Source organism: Malaclemys terrapin, chromosome 2 (genome assembly GCF_027887155.1).
Source record: "Malaclemys terrapin pileata isolate rMalTer1 chromosome 2, rMalTer1.hap1, whole genome shotgun sequence".
NCBI classification, from domain to species: Eukaryota; Metazoa; Chordata; order Testudines; family Emydidae; genus Malaclemys; species Malaclemys terrapin.
This window is the reverse complement of record NC_071506.1, coordinates 171234488-171250162: the sequence shown is the minus strand read 5'-3', so window position 1 is coordinate 171250162 and position 15675 is coordinate 171234488. Positions and strand designations below refer to the sequence as shown.

The window sequence follows — 15675 nt, the reverse complement described above, 5'->3', positions numbered from 1 at the left end:
CATTTATGGACTCCACTAACTTGGGGGAGTCCTTGCACTGGGTGGGGATGTTGTGTGGTTGGTCAAGCTCCAGGTCTATGAAATTGCCTGAGGGCAAACAAGTCCACTAATGCCTCTACGTTAGTATCAGGCATCACAGAGTGCCAGAGCCTGAGAGGGAGTTGGAAATATGTTGGATCCTGATTGGCCATCACCAGGGTACTGGCAGACACGAGTTGGTGTGGGCTGCTGTGGAGACGAAAGGATGCCAGCCCAGCCTGGACCCCCTATCGAGGCTGGTGCTTGATGTTTTCATGACCAGGGCGCAGATTGGACTTTGGCAGGGCTGCTTGATGCAAAGTGTTCTAGTTCCCTGCTGTATAGGCATAGGCTGATGCCCAGCATTGATTCTTCTCCATGTTGAGAGGCAGGGCCGGGCCTCCTCGACTTGCATGGGTTTGGGCAATAAGGAAGGGATTGGTGATGGGAGAAGGGCTGAACCAGTTAGGGCTGGCAGGAGCCAAGAGGACCATCTTTTTTCTTGACAGTGTTTGGTCAAGCGATTGTCAATCTTGATGCAGAGGTCAGCTAAGACTTCCGGAATGGACAGAGATTCCACCCATGCCAGTTCGTCTTTAATATAGTTGATTAAGGTGAGCCAGAAATGATAACACTGGACAGCCTCATTCCACTTGGTCTCTTCTACCAAACGTCAGAACTCCACTACATATTTAGCAACTGGCCAGTGTTCCTGCTACAACACTTGAAGTGTGGTTTTGGCCATACGCTTGTGACTTGGGTCATTGAAGATCATCACCATAGCTTGAACCAAGTCCTCAAATTGTCCCAGAAGCAGGCTTGATTATTCTAGGAGTGGAAATGCCCACGCCAGGGCCTCCCTGGGAAGCAGGATGATAATCAATCCTTCTCGGGCTTGGTCAGTAGGGTATGATTGTGGGCAGAGAAGAATTATGACCTGACACTGAATTGCCATGGAACTTGTCAGGTAGGGGGACCTTGAGCCCAGGAGGAGCAGGGGTCACAGCTGAAGGTGGCACGGCTTGAGCTTACAGGGCTGCATTCTGTGCCTGCAGGACAGCAATCTGCGCTTGCAAGGTCTTGTAGGGCTCCCACTATCTCTGTCAGAGAGATATTGACCTTTATCGAATCCATGCTTGCCCTATCAGTCCTAGTTCTCTTATTGTTTGTGCTTGGCTACTCACACTGTCAGTGACCAGGACATGGACAGTCATGCCCAGTGGTTAGAGCAGAAGTTGGTAGCCAGGAGTCACAAACCAGAGTCAGAGCTGGAGTCAGAGGCCAGGCACCAGAGCCAAGGGTCGGAGTTCAAATCAGAAGTCAGAAATCAGAGCTAAGGGTCATAATCAGAGTCAGAGGTCAGATTCCAGAGCTAAAAGTAAGGAATTGCAGCCAAGGGTCAGGACTGGTTTCCCTGGAGTGAGATAAGACTGGGTCCAAGGCAGGAACAGAAGTGAGAACAAGCAGGCACAAGAACTATCCCAGCTATGGGCTAATGTTTTGAGCAGCTGCTGAACTGCTGTGTTGAAGAGCCAGTCTGCTGACTCTTCTAACCAGCCAGGTGACATAGCCAATCAGGCAGCCCACTTCAGGCCAGCTGCACTGGTTAGTTTGACTGGAGATTGATTCAGCTGCAGTTCCTACTTCCAAACTGACTCTGCAGCAGGCCCTGAAACCTAAGCTCCCTCTTCCAGTTGATTTATTTAGTTCTTTTCTCCCAAAGACCTGCCTCTTCATGTTGGATTAGCTTTCAGCTCCAAATACCCCATTCTATGGGGGGCCATCTCTCTCTCAAGTCTTCTCTCTGTCTCACACACCTCGCCTTTAGGTGTCACGGTGTGTATTTTTCCTTGTTTTTCTCCACTATAAAATAACTGCCATCACCAGCCTGGTATCTATGATCTGCTGAATGTCAGCAGATGCAGTGACAATAGTTACTGAAGTTCTTGTTGACATTGCTGTTCCTCTGAGGTTGAATTCATGGAACAATATACTTTTCCTTTGTTGACATAAATCAGATTTTTTTCTTCTAATTCTCTGTTGACAGAGCAGTGTCTTTTAGGGCCCACCAGACTTCATGCTGTATTTTTTACCACTCTTGACCAGGACCAGCTCTAGACCATATGGTGCTCCAGACGAGGAGCATCTTCAGCGATTTCCCCCCCCCCATTTATTAAACTTTTGAAAACCTTATTTTTTATTGCATTTGTAGTCCATTTCATGACTTTGATGCACAATTTGCATGCATGATTTATCCCTATAAGATGATAAATTTGCATGCTAGAATCTGTATTTATTCATGCCATATATAAGCAAATAAAAATGGTTTCCTCTAAGTTTATAGAAACCTTTTAATTTTAAGAATAACTGAAATGTACTAACGTCAACAAATTGAACTGAGCACTAACCTTTGGTGGACCAGTATTAAATAGTGTTGCAGTAGATGACAGCCTTAGAATGTTAACTCTAGTCCTTTAGTTCAAAAGGTTGCTTTTCTCACCTTTGCCCTTGCAAACTGTCAGAGTGTTACAGAGATCCAAAGACTGACCAATGGCATTTTGAAGTGATAAAATAGCCATCATCGATCAAAGATACGTTTTAATGAGCCTGAGGTTCAAAAAGCTGCACTTACCACTTGCGACTGTGACCGGCAGCGTGAAACAGAATCCTCAAAGTTATCCACAGATTAGGAAAAGTGTCTGTCAGCTCTGCATCATGAATGAATTGGAGAAGAGAGTGTTTCCTGTGTTGCAGAATGTGACAGATGTTGTCCAATTTGACATAGAGGTCTTTATCATTGATGTCTGAACATTCCCCATGTGTCAGCGTCCAGTGAAGGTCTGTACAATTGTCCAAGAGTGTTTTCCTGTCCGCCGGCAGCTTACTAAGGTAATACAAACCCCTCCCCTCCCCAGGTCTTTTCATGCTGCTTCATTTGTCCAAACCTTCCTTCTATGGACACTCAAGCAGTGTCAAAGAATGAGCAAAAAAACTCCCTCTTGAATTTTTCTTCCGAGCTTCCTATCACTTCATCTCTGCCTTCGTAACCAAACTGTTTCTTCTTCTGATGAATACGAGTTTCCTTGAAGACAGGCTCAACTCCTAAATTTTCCGCCATTTCTTTGGCAGCAGTGATAGCATCTTCAAATCCGTTGTCTCTGTAGGCCACAAAGAAATCAAGGCAGCTTCTCATCAAAGTAGTAGTGGTCGTTATATCCATCAACTGAGTTTGTAATGCCTTGCTTACAATGTTTATTTGGTACAGGATATCGTGCTAAAGCACAATTGAGACCTGATGTTTGAAGTCAGTGATCTGGTTTGGTAGGCTTTGCACCTTGTGTCGGACTCTGGCCTCGGCTTTACTTGACTGTGCCAGTTCCATCAGTAATGGTCCACAGCTTCTTTATGAACACTCAGTGTAGGTGCTCATGAATGACATTATGGTATTTCCCAAGGAGCTCTACCAAACCAAGGAAATTACCATTATTTCAGTGAACAATATATCCAATGAGCTCTGGATGTGGCAACTGCGCTGCTTGGCTCCTGAGCCCCAGGGCTGGGGGCATGATGACCGTGCTGCCTAGACACCCAGAGTCCTGGAGCTGGGGGTGTGGCAGCTGCACTGCCCAGCCACCCACAGGACCGGGGCTGGGGTGCTGTGGCCGCGCCGCCCAAGGGCTGTGGGAGCTGAGGCTGTAGCGCAACGGGGCTGGGTCCTCGCCCCCTGGCCATCCGGCACTGGGGTCAGGGGGTGCTTTGGGCTCCTGTGGGGGAGAGGGGATAGAAGGAGAGGAGGAGGGCCTCAGGCGCAAGGGGAGGAGCCAAGCCTTAGCCTCCCCAGGCAGCTGGGTCACCGACCTCCCATGTTTGCAAGGAAGAGAGTAATTGAGATCAGACACTTGAGCATGTTCCTCGAAATGTTGGGTTTCTACAGTAATAATGTGTTGGTTTTCTGCGTCTGTGCATTTATTTAGCTTGAGCCTAGATTCGACCTCCATCCATTTGGAGTAGGGCATAAAATGGCCAGGTGACTTTTCATGTTGCTTCAGAGCATCAGCTAAGTTATGCCAGTAATTGTACCCAGAAAACACAAGCGACAATTTGGCATTCTTGTCAAATATTTTGCAACAAAAACAGAACACGTCAGTTGATTCTGAGTAAACTAGCCAGCACCCTGAGCTTGGCACCCCCCAAGCGTGGCACCCCAGGCAGTTGTCTGGATCACCTGCCACTAAATCCAGCCCTGCTCTTGGGATAAAATCTCAAGACATGCACTTGGCTTTTCTTTTTCACAAGGATTTCACTAACTAAAGCAAGGACAATTCACTGGATTTCAAGCATCTTATAATTAGAATTAAGGACATTTTCTTAGCAGAGCCTTGTGTTACAAACCAGTGCTTGTTTAAACCGTTTACAGAGTCATCCTAATGGTGTCAATGTTCTATTTGTTTATTGGCTTGGGCAAGGTGGGAGATATTTGCCTAAGTGAGACCTTTTATGAGATATATATGGGTAATAAAGCTTTTGACAGAAAATGCATGACCACTTCAGAACTCTTGTAACAAAAGGAGTATAGAGTTAAGTTACATGCTGATTAAACCAGATGCTCATTAAATTCCAAAATAACCAGTTCAGCTGGAAACAATCTTTATTTATAAATGTGATTACTAAGCAGGGTTTTCTTTAGTTGCTCCCTGATTTTTTTACAATTATGTATATATTGGAATAAACTTTTCATAATTCATTGAATAAACATCAGTTTTGTCTGGTAGGAATGCACCAGTCGTGAGCTCAGATTTCAGCGATTAAATATTAGTAATTAAGAATTAAACAGTTAGGTGAAGCATGGTGATTGGATTTTAGCTCCCAGAAGAGCAAAAATGCATGCTTAGTGCAAGTGGTATATTGTGCTTCCTTTTACTTTTATCCCAGAAGTAATTGGGAGGAAAATCAGTAGTTTCCATAATTAGCTATTCATAATTCAAAAGTCACAGTTGTCATTTGTTCTTGCCCTGAGAAGAAATTACAAAAGTTTGAGTCTTGGGTATAATACTGAACCGATTGCCTAATGTCCCTAGCGTACAGCTGTTTCATGATGGTCTTCGAGTGCACTGCCAATTTTGAACTGTTGAAAATGAAGATGCATTGTATGATTAACTGATCAGCCTGAAATTACTAACTAATCCAAGCAGTTTAATATTACACCAAGCCACTTAATGTTGTGATTTCTTACCAGCAATAACTGTAATTGAAAAAAGAAACTATATTCAAATTTTGTGGTTTCAAAGTGCTGTATTAAAATAATACCCCGGTACTGTACAGTACATACCACACTATAGTAGTATGGAATGAATGCTATGAGTTAGAACTGTCAGATAATTGGGATTTTTCACTCTAAATTATTTGTAGGCAAATCTAGCGCTGCAGGAAGCAAGGCTAGCAGTTGCCCAAACAGAATTAAATAATGCACAGAACCAGCTTGATGAGAAACAGAGGGAATTGGACCAAGTACAAGCCATGTATAATGCTGCCATGCAAGAGAAACAGACTTTACTGGATGATGCTGAGGCATGCAGACGGAAGATGAATAATGCCACAGACCTAATTGAAGGATTAGGTGGAGAAAAGGTATTGATGCAGCTGAGCAGAGATCCGGCAAAAATTAATTGCTTTGAGCACAATCCATAGCAACAATCAATAGTGCCAAATAAATTGACAGAGAAAAAGTGACATCTATATACTGTAGTGTGAATGTTGTTGTGTTTTGCTTATATATATGTAAAATTCTTGGTTGAGCTGTGTGTATATAACAAAGTTATAATAGCCTGTTGAGTTAATATGGCTCTTTTGTATGCACATTTAGATCATGATTCTGCAATTCGTGTTGGGCTAAGGGTTTGGTTCAAGCACTGCGTGCAATACTGGCAAAACTCCCTTTAACTTCAATAGAATCATGAAATAGGTCTTTAATTAAACATTTGAATTAAATATTATGAAAAGAATTGTTCTTTTTTATATATACCCAAGAATAGTTGTTCAAAGTATTGACTACCTCCCTGCAAAACTTTTTCAGTTGCAAGTCTGTGAGTTGACAAACATGTTAACCAATAGGGAATAATTTTCATTTGTCAATATCCCATGGGCAAGACAGCATCGGGTCACAGACGTTGTTATAGTTTTCACCCAGTAGAACAATAAGACCTGGCAGTATTTCAGATCTTTAAAATACTTTGTTTTCCATTCAGAATGCATATCTGAAGATAGACTATGAGTTGCATTGCCTTTACGAAATTGTGTGTGCTTCCAGTAAATACTGAATATATGTTTTGAACCCAAAAACACATTAGGGTTGGAAATTTTGACCATGTCGTGGAGTGACCATTGCCCCATGTGCTTTGAGCTTGAAGTTGCCTTTTCTTGTCAGGGTGAGGGAACTGCTTTGATGGCCCGGCTTCAGAGGCTAATGGAACCTGAACCTTTCCAGAGGACTCTGAAGGAGGATACTGTTCATCTCTGTTGATCATTTGGTAGCACCTTATAATAATTGTTTGGGTGAAATCCTGGCCTCAGTGAAGTCAATGAGAGTTTTGCAATTGATTCCAGTGGGCCCAGGATTTCACCGTGTCTCTTTCAGTTTGATGGGTTGGCTCCTTGGTGCCTTCTTCCCTAGGTTCTTCACAAGTTACCCTGTTTATGGAGGACTTGTGACCGCTGAAGCAGAAACAGGGATAGCTGGACCAGTGGTGGTGCAAGACTTGATCTAATTGATTCAATCATCAAGTATATGCTGTGCAGGAACTATAAAGACATTTTTTGCTTCCACCATTGCATCCACAAAGTCTCGAAGTTTGAGGAGAAAAAGCTGTCATTGTTTTTTATTGTGTTTTAAATATATATGAAAAGTGTTGAAAGCTTTGGCTACATATTTTTAAGCCAATACATAAACTGAAAGAGCAAATCTGAACGTGTGTCTGTAATTCAGTATGGTGAGTTTTCATGGGTCTTGACCTGTAAGATCTTTCCAGACCTGTGAGTCTGCTATACTTTCAGAGACCAACTGACAGCACGATAAGGGGATACACAGAGCCTGGTCGTGCCGTCTTCACTTGGACAAAACTGTTGCTGGCTTTAATGAGAGTTTTGTTTAAGTAAAGATTGTAAGACCAGGCCCATAGTGCATACAAAACAAATGAGAATAGAAATTCATAACAGTAAGGGAATAATTAAAAAAAATTATTTAGGAAACTTCTTATGCTTTCAGAATAGAATGTTTTAAGCCCAAAACACTCTTGGTTCAATTAGCAGTAAAAATATCCCAGGAAGAAAAAATAGATGCTTTGATTTGAACTTCAGTTGAATTTTGTGCCTATTTAACAAAGTTCTTTACAACATTTTAAAATTTAGATTCGTTGGACAGAAAGCAGCAAAAATTTTCAAAATCAAATTATTCGATTAGTGGGAAATGTTCTTCTAGCCACTGGATTTCTCTCTTACTCTGGCCCATTCAATCAGGAGTATAGGAACTTGCTGCTCCGGCTGTGGAAGACAGAAATGGACCGAAACAGGATTCCATATAGTGATGTAAGTATTCCTGCATTCTAGAAAAAGATACATTATTGTGCCCCACAGAGAAATACTGTTAAGAACATTTAATCCTTAACAGAGAAATAATTTGAAAAGATTTACAGGCTGTGAAGTTCCATCTCCTTCTTTTTAAAAAATAAAAATAAAAAAATTGGCAAATATGCTAATATAAAAAAATCTCATTCAAAAATCCTCTCTTTTTACTTCAGTACATCATAAATCCTGCACATACTGAATCACATGGTGGAGTTAGCAAATTCAACCAGGTTACTGTAATCTGAGAACCCCTTATGTTAATATTTCTGTAAATCACTTTAGCTATATACGGTATTTAGTGACAGTAAGATAATATTAAAAAAGAGCCTGCTCCTGCTCCCATTGAAGTCAGTGGCGGCAATTTTAGGCACCAGATCCCTGTCAGCATGTATAGGGTCACTGCCCCTAAAAACTAAAATATCCTTATTTTCAAGGTGTGTCCACGTGAGTTTCACTAAAAGCAATGAGTACGTGTGCTTCAAGGACTTCCCCCTAAAAGGATTATCACACTCTTGCCAGAACTTTTCAGGAACTTCCCCACCCCTCTGTACTTGTCCTTTAACCCGCACTCCTCCTGTAGGAGAGGGAAGAGGCTTGTTTGGCTGAGGAGAGCAGAGGTTCCCTTCTCTCACTCTCCCAAGCACCTCTTCCTGTTGCCACCAAGACCATCCCTTTCTGTTGTTATCCACTATCCCTCCCACCAACATTAAACATCTGACAAAGTGGGTATTCACCCACGAAAGCTTACGCTCCAATACATCTGTTAGTCTTTAAGGTGCCACAGGACTCTTTGTTGCATTAAACATCTGGTCAACCTAGAATCACTTATTTTGTTGTTATGATTCTGAAGTATAAAGCCATGAATATCAAGGATGGATTCAGATGAAAGCTCCTGTTATTTGTTTCATATTTCTGCCAGATTGTGTAATGAATACTTTAACCCACTGTTCTTACAGATTAAGTTGTCAAAGCAATTGACTCCTCACTTGCACAACAAAGTTTACTAGGATTTAGGGTTACTTAAGTATAACATTAGGATAATCGAGATTTGCTAGAAAATGTTCGTAAAATGGAACTAAACAGCTTTTCCGTTTCTCAGGCTTCATGCTTCATTTTTAATTTCCGTGTAGTTTGTTTGATTTTAAGTTTTAAAGTGACATGAAAATGTTCTTAAAACCAACTATAGTACAGAACGCTGTAGCTTTAGAATAGGGAAATGTTATTTCTACACTCACATACATTAGAAATTAGAAAGTAAGTGCAGCCATGTCCTAATCCTGTCCCTCAGCCTTGTCTACACATAGTTGCACCATTTTAACTAATTGTGTGATGTTAAGCTGATTTACTTAAACCAGTGGTTTTCAAACGGTGGGTTGTGACCCAGTACTGGGTCGCAGAATGTAAGGCAATGGGTCACGGCGGCTCTGGTCAGCACCGTCGACCGGGCCGTTAAAAGTCCTGTGGGTGGTGCTGCCCAGCTAAGGTAGGCTAGTTCCTACCTGTTCTGACACCTGTTCTGGAAGTGGCCAGCAGCAGGTCTGGCTCCTAGGCGGAGGGGACACGGGGATCTGCGCGCTGCCCCCGCCATGAGCGTGGGGGGGGGGCGGTGCCTTCGGGTGAGAGCCATGCAGAACTGCTTGCGCGCCTCCATTTTGGAGCCGGACCTGCTGCTGGCTACTTCCAGGGCGCAGTGGGAAGCCTGCACCCCAACCCCACGCCCCAATCCCCTGCCCTAGCCCTGAGCCCCTGCCTCAAACCCAGAGCCTCTTCCTGTACCCCAAATCCCTCATCCTTGGCCCCACCCCAGAGCCTGCACCCCCAGCCCAGAGCCCTGACCCCCTCCTGCACCCCAATCCCCTGTCCCAGCCCTGAGCCCCCCAAACCCAGAGCCCCCTCCTGCACCCCAAACCTCTCATCCCTGGCCTCAGTCCAGAGCCTGCACCCCCAGCCCAGAGTCCTGACCCCCTCCCACACCCCAACCCCCTGCCCCAGCCCAGAGCCCCCTCCCATACTCTGAATCCCTCATTCCCGGCCCAACCCCACAGTCCCCACCCCCGCATGCCAACCCTCTGCCTCAGCCCTGAGCCCCTCCCACACCCCAAACCTCTCATCCTCAGCTCAGTTGAGTCGCGGGCATCAACAATTTTCTTCATCTGGTTCGCCAGAAAAAGTTTGAAAACCACTGACTTAAACCAGTGCAATTTCCTGTTCATGGACACACATCAGTTTGGCTTGTCTCTGTTTATAGGATTAAACTGACATAGATTATCCACACAGAAGGTTGCATTGGTTAAACATCACACCTTTTGCTAAATCGCTGCAACTGTGTGTTTAGACAAGCCCCTTTCCTGCAGACATGGGGAACAGAGCCACTGTGGCTCCAGAGTTTAGGGCAGGCTGGGCAGCAGGAATCCATGAGTCCATACAGAGGTCTGCACCCCAAAAAACCCAGCTCCTGAAGCTCTTAGTGTGGCCATTTGTAGTGGGTCTTGTGGAGGTATGGATCGGGCCAGGGCTGACAGATCAGCTATTAGGTGGATCTTCCCCTCTTCTCCCCTGCTACCCGCATGAGGACATGCTAGGCTTGTAGTACCTGCTCCAGTCCTTAGGCTGTGCTAATAGTCTGGGAGCAGCTTCGCTCCTATTCCATGGCCTGGAAGAATGATTCCTCTCCACCCCTGTCACATCCTGCCCACACTCTAGCCATGCCTATCCCAGAGAGCACTTTCTCCAAACACTCATTGTCAAAAGGTTCTTTTAGCCATATTTGCCTTTGGAACATTCCCCAAGCTTCTTACTCTCCAGGAGTGGGAACCTTGGAGTACAGTGTCCTTAGAGAAGGAGAAATTAGTGACCTGTAATTCTGTTTCTCTAGAGTTATTCTGACTACATTTTTACTCAGCCACCTTCCCTCAGAATTTGGGGAATTATCTTTCTTAAATTGTTTCTATACTGATCACTTATTTTGTTTCTTCACATTAGACATGCTGGACATAGACTGTCACAATTAGTATGAGGTGTCAAGACGTACTTGACTATTCTGCTTAGCTAGCTGTCCTTCAAAGACAAACAAAATTTCAATGAGTGTGTGTGCAATAGTCTTAAAATAATTTTTCAGTGAATTAAGTGCTCATGATAGGCTGCAGATGGAGAGCCCTGGACTTTCCCAACCAGGAAGAACACCGCTTTATAGTTAAAGCACAGGGCTCAGCATCAGAAGATCTCACTTCTCTGCCTTGCTCTGCCACAGGCTAACAGTGCGAGGGTGCCCAAGTCACTTAGGCACCCATTTTCAAATTGGGATGTGTAAACTTATACAGCTGACCCCATAGCTAGGCAAGTGGTCTGAGTTTCAAATTGCTGAGCACTCCAAACTTCCTACTGAAGTCTAAGAGCTGCAGATGCTTGGAACCTCTAAATGTCAGGTAATCGAAAAGTCTAAATATAGATTTAGGTGTGTAATTTTAAGTATCCACCTTTGCAAATGTAACTATTAACTGGAGCTGTCGATTAATCCCAGTTAAATCATGCGATTAACTGAAAAAAATTAACTGTGATTAAAAAAATTAATCGCGATTAATTGCACTGTTAAACAATAGAATACCAATTAAATTTATTAAATATTTTTGGATGTTTTTCTACATTTTCAAATATATTGATTTCTATTACAACACAGAATACGAAGTGTATAGTGCTCACTTTATATTATTATTTTTTATTACATATATTTAAACTGTAAAAAATGATAAACAAAAGAAATAGTATTTTTCAATTCACCTCATAAGTACTGTAGTGCAATCTTTTTATCGTGAAAGTGCAACTTACAAATGTAGATTTTTTTTGTTACATAACTGAACTCAAAAACAAAACAATGTAAAACTTTAGAGCCTACAAGTCTACTCAGCCCTACTTCTTGTTCAGCCAATTGCTAAGACAGACAAGTTTGTTTACATTTATGGGAGATACTTCTGAGTGCTTCTTATTTACAATGTCACCTGACAGTGAGAACAGGTGTTCACATGGCACTTTTGTAGCTGGCGTTGCAAGGTATTTATGTGCCAGATATGTTAAACATTTATATGCCCCTTCATGCTTCGGCCACCATTCCAGAGAACATGCTGATGATGTTCTTTAAAAAAATAATGTGTTATTAAATTTATGACTGAACTCCTTGAGGGAGAATTGTACGTCTCCTGTTCTGTTTTGCCCACATTCTGCCATATATTTCATGTTCTAGCAGTCTCAGATAATGACCCAGCACATGTTCGTTTTAAGAACACTTTCACAGCAGATTTGACAAAACGCAAAGAAGGTACCACTGTGAGGTTTCTAAGGATAGATACAGCCCTCAACCCAAGGTTTAAGAATCTGAAGTGCCTTCCAAAATCTGAGAGGGACGAGGTGTGGAGAATGCTTTCAGATGTCTTAAAAGAGCAACACTCCGATGCAGAAACTACAGAACCTGAACCAAAAAAGAAAATCAACCTTCTGCTGGTGGCATTTGACTCAGGTGATGAAAATGAACATGCGTCGGTCCGCACTGCTTTGGATCGTTATCAAGCAGAACCCGTCATCAGCATGGACGCATGTCCTCTGGAATGGTGGTTGAAGCATGAAGGGACATATGAATCTTTAGTGCATCTGGCACGTAAATATCTTGCGATGCTGGCTACAACAGTGTCATGTGAACACCTGTTCTCACTTTCAGGTGACATTGTAAATAAGACCTGGGCAGCATTATCTCCTGCAAATTGTAACCAAGCTTGTTTGTCTGAGCAATTGGCTGAAGTAGGACTGAGTGGACTTGTAGTCTCTAAAGTTTTACATTGTTCTATTTTTGCATGCAGTTATTTTTTGTACATAATTCTACATTTGTAAGTTTAAATTTCATAATAAAGAGATTGCACTACTGTACTTCTATTAGGTGAATTGAAATATATTATTTCTTTTGTTTTTTACAGTGCAAATATTTGAAATAAAAAATAAATATGAAGTGAGCGCTGTATTCTGTGTTGTAATTGAAATCAATATATTTGAAAATGTAGAAAACATCTAAAAATATTCAAGTAAATGTTATTCTATTGTTTAACAGTGCAATTAATCGCAAATAATTTTTTAATTGCGCAATTAATCATGATTAATTTTTTTAATTGCTAGACAGCCCTACTATTAACTTCTTTGTGCCTCACTTTTCCCAGCTTGAAGTGAAATTATTAAAGTTTTGACATGGTCAGTCTGAAGGTGTCAAAGGAATGCAAATAGAACTAGCCATTAGGTCTTGCAGCCACCAGTGTTGCTAAAACTCTCATGATTTTATGACAAGTCTTGCAATTTTTGGTGTTTTTCTTAAAGCTCCATCCTCTAGAGTCATCTGCTTTTGTAAGACTCTCAGCTTACATTTAAGAAAGAAACATATTTCTAACCCTAGAAAGCTTGAAAATATGAATGAAAATGTGAAAAGCCTCCAAAACAGAAGGCAAATAAAAGAACTCAAACTATATTATTTTTAAAATTTCTGGATTTTTGGAGGCCTGACTCATAATTTTTGAGCTCTTGGGGTTGGCAATAGCAAGCCTAGCTCTGACCCCCTCTAAATTGGGGAGACGTAGGTCGTCGAAGCCAATCAGACTACTTACAGTACATAAAGTTAAGCATGGGAGTAAATCTTTGCAGAATCATGCCTTAAAAGAGAATGAAAGCTGGGGAAAGCCTTGACATTTTAACAATAAGTTTCTAATCCTTTTCTTTGAAAATGTAAATTAATTGCTATGATTTGGAGTTTGTGGGATATTCACTCCCCCCCTTTCGGATCCATTGGAGGGCATGATATGAATTTACAGCTGGACTGGGCAGTGCTTCGCAGGATGAAGCTGAAGACAAAGGCTGCCTGCAGCAGATGTGGCTATAAAGTGGCTGCTTGTAGCTGAGCTGGCAAAAAGGAGAGTAGCTCGTGAACTTGTGGACTGAGAACAGAACTGGGAGCAAGGTGCTCCTGCAGTTTAATCCTGGCTCTGACACTGACTCCCTCTGTGAAAGCAGTCAGGTCACTTAGCCATGTTGTCTTCGGGTGCATTTACTTTTCAAAATAAACAAAAACATGGCAGCGAGTCTCAGAGTCCCGGTCAGTTCTTGCGGGGCTCATGCTATGGGGCTAAAAATAGCAGTGTAGGCATTCCCATTCAAGCTGAAGCCCAAGCTCTAAAACCCAGCGAGGTCAAGTATGTTTGCTTTTTCAGAAACTTTAGCTTCCAACTAAGCATTTTTAATAATAGCATGCTAACAGATTATAATTTAATCTTTTATATTAGGATCTTAACCTCATCAGTATGCTTGTTGACAATGCTACAATTGGAGAATGGAGCCTCCAGGGTCTTCCAAATGATGACCTTTCAATTCAGAATGGCATCATTGTCACAAAGGCATCTCGATATCCTTTGCTGATTGACCCACAAGGTCAAGGAAAGAGCTGGATTAAGAATAAGGAAAAAAATAATGAACTCCAGGTACATTCTCTGTTTAAAGCATTTTTCATCTTTGTGTCATGTTAGATCATTGCTAATAGCATAATAACCAGTACAAGTTAATTATACACTACCATATTTTGGCTGTGCACTATGGTAACTGGAATCAAGTCTTCATTTTATATTCTGTCCGTGGTGAAAAAATGTAAAAAAATGTTGTAAAGATTACATATATGTTATGCCTTTATGTAAAAGGACGATATCCATGTGATAACTTGTATTTATCCTACACCTTTGACCATCTCACCCACACTCTAGTCACCAGTCGATCCTCTTTGGGATTTGGGACTTACTGTCACATTCCAGACCTCTGAGATCTTCAAATAGATGTTTTGTTCAGTCCATTTTCCACATTAATGTTCCCTTTCTGTTGCATACCTTCTCTCCTCATTCATTTTTCATGGGCTAATGCCCCTTCGGGAGCGGTCCAGTGGTGTTGCTGGTGGCTCCAAGTCTAAGCTCTGCCCTTCAACTCAAGCCACCAGATTTTCTGTCTCCAGAAGTATGACAAATTGGCCTTTTACTTTCTCCCAACTATTTTGTTTTATCATCTTTGTTTTTATTCATTTTTGTGCAGTTGCAAGTTATAATCTTCCTCTTCCTCCTCCTCCTCCCCTGTCTCAGGTAAATAGCAGTGTGGTGGTTTCAACCACTTGGATGTGCCACTGCCAGACTCTTCTGTCCCCACTTGGGCATGGCTGAGCTGTCCTGAAAACAACTGGCTTAAATGTAAGCAGTGCTCCCTACACAAGGCAGCACTTACAGGCTCTCTAGAGAGGGAATTATGTCCTGCCACTTCCCAGGGCATGGAGCTTGGAGCCAGAGTGGCATGTCAGGTCCCTGCTCTGTCCTGTGGAGTCATGGCTTCAAAGCAGAAAAGCTCACTGGGGGTTTCTGAGCTTTCAGGGAGAGAGCCTAAAGACAAGGAGGAAGCTATCTGGCCAGCTCAGCAGGTAAGTCCCACAACCGAGCTGGGCTGGGTCCTGAAAGGGGCCCTCTTCTGCTCCTTTGGGAAAGTAGCAGGGCTCTTACCTAGCTCCCCCTCCAGGGAGGTAAGGGATGAGAAATCCCTTCCCATGATCAGAATGATCCTGACTGACTGAGGAAAGCCATAAGTGGTACTAGGTTGCACATATAGTATTTAACTGGGTGTTAGCTAGCCTGGGGGAGCAGGCCTTTCAGACTCCCCAAGTCAGTTAACAAGATTCTTCAACAACCAGTACCCTTCCTCTGTTGTATGGTCTGCAGTATTAATTTAGATAGAATATATGGGCTAGAAGTGTTAACATACCCACTCACTGTCCAACATTAAACAGTGTTAAACGAGGTCTGGGGTTTGATATATGAAGACTGCTTAATACCATGGCAAACACACCATTAAAATCCTTTTAACCTTTTATTAAAGATAAAGAAAAGAAGGAAAAACAGTTTGAAATGTAAAGTACTCAATAAGGCTTTCATTTTAACAACATCGCTTGTTCTTTTTAGCTGGAGAGAGCTTTTAAAAGGAAAAAAA

The 15675-nt window shown here is 42.4% G+C and overlaps 1 protein-coding gene across 1 annotated transcript in view; it reads left to right on the top strand.

The window, feature by feature from the left end:
• Window positions 1-15675, top strand: part of LOC128831797 (dynein axonemal heavy chain 5-like) — a 279614-nt gene that overhangs the window by 178162 nt on the left and 85777 nt on the right. The window contains exons 61-63 of the mRNA XM_054018564.1: window positions 5428-5646; window positions 7423-7599; window positions 13947-14141. Coding sequence (XP_053874539.1) covers window positions 5428-5646; window positions 7423-7599; window positions 13947-14141 — 591 coding nt within the window. The remainder of the gene's footprint in view (window positions 1-5427; window positions 5647-7422; window positions 7600-13946; window positions 14142-15675) is intronic.